At 33.8% G+C, this 7,841-nt stretch overlaps 2 protein-coding genes across 2 annotated transcripts; one reads left to right on the plus strand and one right to left on the minus strand.

The window, feature by feature from the left end:
- The first annotated feature begins 594 nt into the window (after positions 1-594).
- LOC108369056 (putative nuclease HARBI1) lies at positions 595-1,335 on the plus strand. The gene is made up of 2 exons (XM_017624030.1): positions 595-722; positions 779-1,335. The coding sequence occupies exon 2, from the start codon at positions 899-901 to the stop codon at positions 1,304-1,306; it is 408 nt and encodes a 135-aa protein (XP_017479519.1). The 5' UTR covers positions 595-722; positions 779-898; the 3' UTR covers positions 1,307-1,335.
- Positions 1,336-2,548: 1,213 nt separating this feature from the next.
- LOC108369057 (uncharacterized) lies at positions 2,549-3,523 on the minus strand. The gene is made up of 3 exons (XM_017624032.1): positions 3,370-3,523; positions 2,904-3,302; positions 2,549-2,818 (listed from the first exon to the last, which is right to left on the minus strand). The coding sequence occupies exons 1-3, from the start codon at positions 3,448-3,450 to the stop codon at positions 2,603-2,605; spliced, it is 696 nt and encodes a 231-aa protein (XP_017479521.1). The 5' UTR covers positions 3,451-3,523; the 3' UTR covers positions 2,549-2,602.
- Positions 3,524-7,841: the final 4,318 nt, after the last annotated feature.

Genomic DNA, 7,841 nt, shown 5'->3' on the forward strand with positions numbered 1-7,841 from the left:
TCTTGATAAATTGTCAAGATGTCAAATGCTCTTGACAAATAAAACATCTGTTTTATTCTTTGTGCATAGTTGTGAAAACTAATTTATTATAATGGAAGAAGATATTTTACTTTTATTGTTGTTTTTAGACGAAGAGGAAAATTGCGAAAATAGAGATCGCGCGCGTTACTTAAGAAGTTTACGAGATGATAGTGATCCATTTTCGTTGAGTGATAAAACGTTTATGGAAAATTTTCGTTTGACACGTGAAATTTGCCGTCGTATCATTGATGAACTGGCCCCACATGATAGCCAAACACGTCACTTCCCTTAACTATAAGAGTTTTGTCAGCTTTAAACTTCTTTGGGCACGGCTCATACCAAAAATGTGTAGGCAACAACTTCAACTTGCCAATGAGTCAGTCGTCTCTTTCCAGAAGTTTGCGGGCTGTGGCATAGCTTATTGTAAAGGTGAAGGAAGGAGAAATAAAATTTCCCAGTTCGGCTGAGGAAGAAACTTTTGTAAAAACAGGGTATGTATTAAAGAAAATTGAAAAAGAACGATTTAAGTTAAGCTATATGAATTTTATTCTTGATTTTTTAGAAAATTTGGCATAAAAAGCACAATAGGAGCAATTGACTGCACGCATATTGCTATTGTTGCTCCACCATCAAATAATGTTGACCGTCCTCTTAATTTATATTTAAATAGGAAAGGGTTCTACAGTATAAATGTCGAAGCAGTAAGTTTAGTTGTATGCATGTGACCATTGTAATTCATAAATATTCTGTTTCTCAGGTCTGTGATCACCGTTTATGTTTCACATTTTTAAACGCCAAATTCCCGGGGGCAACACATGACTCTGGGATTTGGGCAACTTCTAACCTACGGGAGCATCTCATTCGTCAGCACGCTGATATGTCTGTACAACACCCGAAAGAATCTTGGCTTATTGGCGATCAAGGTTATCCTCTAGAGTCATGGCTTCTAACACCAGTTGGAGCACCTAATACCTCTAAAGAGCAAAAGTATAATAGATTACATGGTTCTGCCAGAAACTGCATTGAAAGAGCGTTTGGTGTTTTAAAATCGCGCTTCAGATGTTTGCTGAAGCACCGAGTTCTACATTATTCCCATGAAACTTCCGCTCTGGTTGTAAGCACATGCGTTATATTGCACAATATAATGACGAAAGCGGGAATTATGCTGAACGAGGTAGAGGACGAGGTTGCAGAAGACTTTGATTCTCCAAATAATGCTGTTGATTCTTCACAGTATATACGCGAAGGTGAAAGAACAAGATCGAGATATATTTCAACCCTTTAGTTATTAAATTTATCCAGAAGTAAAGCCAGAAATGCGAAAATTCTCCGACTTGACTTTCCAACTAAACCTGCTTGCATTATTTGATTACTTTTTTTAAATTAATTAAATTAATTAAATTAAAAACCAAGAAAATCATAATNTATTTAAACTTTGTCAAGTAATCAGCTATACTTTCATAACAAAATAATAAACATTAAATAAACTAAAGAAAAATAGCCAAAACTTGCTTAAATGTTGCGTCCCAGTTTTTATTTGCTTCACTGTATTTATTTACATCTTTGGATTAGAATTTGAAAACAAAATGTACAGTCTGCGCCAAATGTTAGTGTACACCTTGATCTAATATAATAATCACAATTATCATGAATAATTTTTTGCATTAATTATTTATGAAAATGTAGTTCATTCTATAATATAAACCATATAAATCAAAGTTTCACACTTTATATAAAGTTTATAAAAATTAAAAAAATGTTTTTAAATATTTCAAAAATTCAGAATCTCTGGAAAATTTTCGAGTAAGCAGTTTTATAGCCCATTAAATTTTAGCAAAACAAAGTGCAAGTTTCAAGTCGCTAAGATTACCGTTGATTTTTTAGAATTTTTTTTGTGAAGGGTGTTGCTCATTTTCTTCCATATAAAAATAGATTTTTTGAATTTTTGGGAACTTTATATAAAGTGTGAAACTTTGACTTATATGGTTTATATTATAGAATTAAATATATTTTCATAAATAATTTATGCAAAAAATTATTCGTGACAATAATTGTGATTATTATATTAGATCAAGGTGTACACTAACATTTGGCGCAGACTGTACATTTTGTTTTCAAATTCTAATCCAAAGATGTAAATAAATACAGTGAAGCAAATAAAAACTGGGACGCAACATTTAAGCAAGTTTTGGCTATTTTTCTTTAGTTTATTTAATGTTTATTATTTTGTTATGAAAGTATAACTGATTACTTGACAAAGTTTAAATAAATCAAAATTTCAGACTTTGTGCAAAAAAATAAAAATTCAGAAAAATGTCAACGAAAATTTCTAACTATTTAATCAGCATCTTTAGAAAATATCAACAAATATAACAAAGTCTGAAATTTGGATTTATTTAAACTTTGTCAAGTAATCAGCTATACTTTCATAACAAAATAATAAACATTAAATAAACTAAAGAAAAATAGCCAAAACTTGCTTAAATGTTGCGTCTCAGTTTTTATTTGCTTCACTGTATTTATCTGGAACCCATTGAAATATGTAAATAAAAAAGTAAGCAAAAATTATTTTTTTATATTTTTATTGCGACCTGTTTTGATTAAGAACATTCACAAGTTCTGCGACAGTATTGGTTAGACCTTGGATGGTCTGCGTCATCTCCCGGTGCTCTTCACGCCTTTCATTTTCAATGCGTTGCTTTTCGTCCTCAGCAGCATTCCTCTTTGAAATGTTTGCTATCAAAGTGCTAATTAATTTAGACCGCTCACCCCGTGATAGCCGCGATGTGCGAGCATCCTTAAAAAGAATAAAAAGTAATTAAAAAATGCACAAAAATATATGTACATACATAAATATGTTGTAATACAATAAAAAAAGGTACCTGATTTTCCAAGCTTAGCGATGAACATGGAGATGGTGCGGGATTTGCTGATATTTCTGTGCTAAGCCGTTGTCCTGGGCTTGGCGGTTGTCCTGGGCTTGACGGTTCTACTAGCTTTAGCGGTATTAGTAATGGACTGCATGGTGGCTGAGGACTGTCCAAAGAAGATGTGCTTTCAGGTGATATTGGGCCCTCAACTGACAAAGGCTCAAGCGAATATGTCAACCCAAAGCTCTGAATGGTCTTCACCCCATCAACAGCTGCAGATCCAAATGTGGCTAAAGCCTTTTCCTCAAAGTCGCTCATCGGCTTGCAGCTTGGTCCTCCTCCAGTCAGCCTCTGGCTCATTTTCAGCCGCCTTGCCCGCGTGCGTAGTTGACTCTTCCACACACCCAACGTCTATATAGATATGTATAAAAGCGTTGCATCAAATATAAAAAAATTTAACTAATATGAGGCAAGTTACCTCTTTCCATTTAGCCGCAGAACGTGTTGGTCCTCTGCTAGAATTCAACTCCTCTGCCAGCTGCTTCCACAAGTCTTGCATTTGCTGAGGCGACTTTGGCGAATTTTTTCCAGTGCCAATTTCTGGGTGTGCCTGGCAAAACGCAACGTATAGCTCAAGTTGCTCGTGAGTAGCACGGTCGTGTTTTGATTCCCTGTAAATTAATTTTAATATTAAGTTAAATATTATTTTACAACAAATAATGAACAATATGTGAAATAGTTACGTTGTAGCAGAATCCATTTCGTGAATAACATAAAGTAAACAGAAATCAGCTGTTTCTGTTTCATTAAATTGTTCACCACACGTGTGGGGAAAAGCGCTGCACTCTGAAGCTTTAAGTTTTATAAAGATTACCACAGAATAACAAAAAACTTCTTGCTTGATAAAAATCTTGATAAATTATCAATATTTTGATAATTTGTCAAGTGCACAGAATCGGGCTGTTAGTGTGCTTTCGCACGCTGTCTCTGTTTCGTCGTTTCGCTCCCGTTCGTTTATGTTTTGTTGCTATAAAAGACTCATATCACTTGAGCCAATCGACTGACCTCATTATGCTGCGTCTCAATTTGGTATAACAAATTGGTTTAGTGAGTCAATGAGAGAATTGAGCACTACACCGGTTCATACCAACAGAGAACATAGTCATTGTACATACTCTCGCAACTTAGGAAACGTAACTATGATCGAAATGTAGAATAGGTATAATCGTAAATTTCGAAGATTGATTGAAAGGAAACGGAACGCAGAATACCAAAGATGTCAAACGGAGAAAAATTCGATTCGAGTCAAAATGCAGAATAGGGCTGATTATTTTCTTCCATGTATGTACAAACATGGATATTTTTTAGATTAGATTATTAGTTTGATCATACTCGCTGCGCTTCTTAATCTTAACGCAAATCTACAGGCCAGGGTCTTTACTTTGACCTCTCATATTTCAAATTCAAAAGAACCATGCAAATCTAATTACCCGCACAAAAAATTCTTCTCGTGTTAGATATATACTTAGTTAGATCGGTAACAGTTTTCGAAAAGGAGGCAAGCCTAATCAAAGACATTTTCAAACTAAGGCTTTCATAAATCCATTTCTATTGCCGCTCATATTTTAATATGTCATAAAGCTTGTAGATAAGTTAACTAAATTCGACGAAATTAATTCTAACGGAACATATCATTGAAAATATTTAAGTTGAAGTAAAACCGCTTCTGATTAACATGTAACGGTAGTTTCCAGAAAGATGAAAAAAATTCTATTTATTTATTACCGGTTATATAATGTTCGGCTTCGCCCAAACTAAGACTTTTTTACTTATTAGCTTTTAAATTAGTTGTTTTCTAACTTGTAGGCAAGAGCATTAGATGCGCTTTCATTTTAGCATCTGGCCAGTTATATCAAACCACATTAGCATTAAACTACTCAATTACATCTAAGCTAACGATAGCTAGCTAGCTTAGTAAAATTTTCATATATCTTGAAAAAGGAAAAAATTCATTATGAGGTACAAAGGTACACCCTCGTGGTAAATGTTGCATATCTGTCCTAGTGTTAACAGTAACAAAGATTTTTTTTTTTATGTTCTGAGTTGTGCCGTTATTGCAGAGGACCCTAGATGTGTCTTGTTTTCTATCCCTTATCAAGAAAGTTTTTGCTAAGTACATTTACCCAAATCAAACACACAGCCGCTTTCTTTGACATTTATTTATCCTAACTTCACTTATCATTAAACCTCTTTTCGACCTCTACTCATTTGCCTTCAACAAGTTTCAGCGGAAAACTTCACACCTTTGTTAAACCGTAAACAAAAATTAGTCTACCGAAAAAAGTATTGAGTTTTTTCTGCAAGTTCATAAGTATGAACACATGCATTGATATTTCAGAGAAATACCACGCTTTTACAGTAATTCGTAATATTTACACAATTTTATGTTAGCGTTGAATTACTGCGCTAATGCAACACAAAGAAGCTGCAGGACTTAAGCAGATAACTAGTTGTAATGCAGCGTCTCCGATTTTAAGGCATTAAAAACTTGAAAAAAGGCAAAAAAGGAATTTATTTTTTAATTTTGCTATGTACAATGTGTATGTATATATATACAAAAAAAAATAATGGAAAAAAATATTTTTTTTTAAACAAGCTTTTATTTAACATATTCAATCAAAAGAATAAAATAAAGTAGTGTAACAAAAGATTTTCTAGCAAGAAAATTTTGTAAAAACTGCACTAAAATTAATAAAATAAAATGAGTTAAGCATTCATTAAAGTTACTAACTTTATTATATTCTATTGATTGTACATGTTAAATAAAAGCTTGTTTTAAGAATATATATTTTTTTGCCATTATTTTATTTTCAATTTTTTAGTTTTCTTTTATCTAACCAGGACACAATATTTTTTTAAAGGCTGACTCTCCATTATGAGCATAGTACATTTAATATAAGCTGCATAAATCTTTTCGATCGTCTGTCTAGGCTGAGCAAAACACGTTGAGTTCAGGTAGCGAATTAATTGAACGATGGAACAAATGGCAGAAAGTTGGCAACTGTTGAACTGAGCCGAACTACTCAACTGTGCATTTCTAAGACAAACAGTCAACGGTTAAAAAATAGCTATGTAAGTCTTAAGACCTCCCCAATGTGTCACGAATTAGGAGCGTAATCAGAAACGAATCGGTGTCTTATTTAATTTAAGCATTCAGCTCAAGTACAAACCACACACCCGGTAGGTGCCCTACAGAAATTCGTATAGAAATATCTAAAGGTTAACATCTGATTCATTCAAACAAATTTCCGGTATATTATCTTACCAAAGAATTCACAATAGAATCTATCATACCAGTGCCTAAAACTATACTACTTAGTTACGCTCTGCTATCACCAGCAGTACTGAGCACGCTGTAAAGAGGCTGTTAAGCGAAGATCACNCAAAGAATTCACAATAGAATCTATCATACCAGTGCCTAAAACTATACTACCCAGTTGCGCCGGCAAATTACGCTCTGCTATCATCAGCAGTACTGAGCACTCTGTAAAGAGGCTGTTAAGCGAAGATCAGACGATTTGTATATTTGTACGGATTTGTACATTTTGGCAGACACAGAGTGGTGTTGTTTAGAAATTTAAGTTCAGCTCAATAAAATAATTTCCGAACAGCACCACCCTGTACCTGCCAAAATGTACAAATCGAGTGATCCCTGCTTAAGATGAAAACAGACATAGGAAATTGCGAGAACGTTAAAATCGCAAGCTAACATAAGTGCATAGTATACAATTTGGTTTTATGTTTGTTCTGTATGGGGAGATTTTTGCAAATTATTTGGAAATTTATAAACACTTATATATATAAGAAATGCATACCAACTTTCAAACGAAGTAGTATTTATAACTAGTATTGCAAGAATATATAGCATTCTGTGGAAACATATGTATGTAAATTAACTACATATTTACATATCGTCGATGTTTTTGTAAAACCGCCCATCAACCAGTTGCAAAACCGCCTAAATCGTAATTGTGACAAAAATTAGATTTGGTCAACTTGAACACCAGGCAACCAGTATTTTTTCCATAAGAATCGTAAAAACGTTATTAAAACAACATATTTTGAAAATAATAGCTAGAGAAAGTACCGCCTATCAAGGCAATGTCTTCAAAGAAATTTTTTTTTTCGCTCTCCTGTAAAATCTGAGTGCCGCAAGATACATAGGCGATTTTGCAATTGGTTGATGGGAGGTTTTGCAAAAACATCGACGATATGTTTGTATATCCGTACATATGTGCGCTCTTAAGATGAAACCAAAGGAAATTAAAATTTTTCTAACGTTGCTAGAGCAATTTTGAAATGAACGTCTTTAACACCAAATTATTGGATTAACAAATTTTTACGTAGAACGCTGAAACCGAATCGCAAACGCACTACAGAGGGTTTCACGCTGTCAAACGACTTAGCGTTGAGAGTTGTCACATAAGAATCTGTTAAATGGGCTTTGCGTGTAGGTGGTTACCCAACGCATAGCACGTAACATGTAGAATTCTGTTGGGTTTAGATATTTACGTAAAAATGGTATAGCAGTGCAAGTATGCATAAATGGGCTCTAAGGGCCGGTTGTTCAATGTCTGGTTGTCACTACTTGCCGGTTAAACATCATTATCGACGTTTTCGACATTATGCATATATAGTCTGTTCCTTTGAACTTCGGACTAAAACCTGTGGAACTGTCGAACTACAATTTTACTCTCTCAAATGAGAGTAAAAGGAGAACAGATGCAGAAGTGCATAGGAACGCAGAAAGCACTATTTCCTGTAAAAACGTCAGTCGGTTTGTTTACATGTCATTTGTACAACACTGATTTAGCTGAAATATCACTAAATAATTATTAAAATCTGTACATATTCAAACATTTCGTTGTTTAATTCCATTTTTTACAAATA

This window comes from Rhagoletis zephyria, unplaced genomic scaffold (assembly GCF_001687245.7).
Source record: "Rhagoletis zephyria isolate East Lansing unplaced genomic scaffold, Rhagoletis_zephyria_1.1 Rzeph_scaffold_03477, whole genome shotgun sequence".
Taxonomy (NCBI): domain Eukaryota; kingdom Metazoa; phylum Arthropoda; class Insecta; order Diptera; family Tephritidae; genus Rhagoletis; species Rhagoletis zephyria.

What these genes read in the sequence shown, in the direction of transcription:
- LOC108369056 (XM_017624030.1), top strand. Translation starts at nt 899, where the DNA reads ATGTCTGTACAACACCCGAAAGAATCTTGGCTTATTGGCGATCAAGGT.
- LOC108369057 (XM_017624032.1), bottom strand. Translation starts at nt 3,450, where the DNA reads ATGCAAGACTTGTGGAAGCAGCTGGCAGAGGAGTTGAATTCTAGCAGA. An exon ending in CTGCGGCTAAATGGAAAGAG is followed by an intron (nt 3,303 to 3,369) that starts GTAACTTGCCTC and finishes ATATCTATATAG; the next exon opens with ACGTTGGGTGTGTGGAAGAG. An exon ending in CGCTAAGCTTGGAAAATCAG is followed by an intron (nt 2,819 to 2,903) that starts GTACCTTTTTTT and finishes ATTCTTTTTAAG; the next exon opens with GATGCTCGCACATCGCGGCT.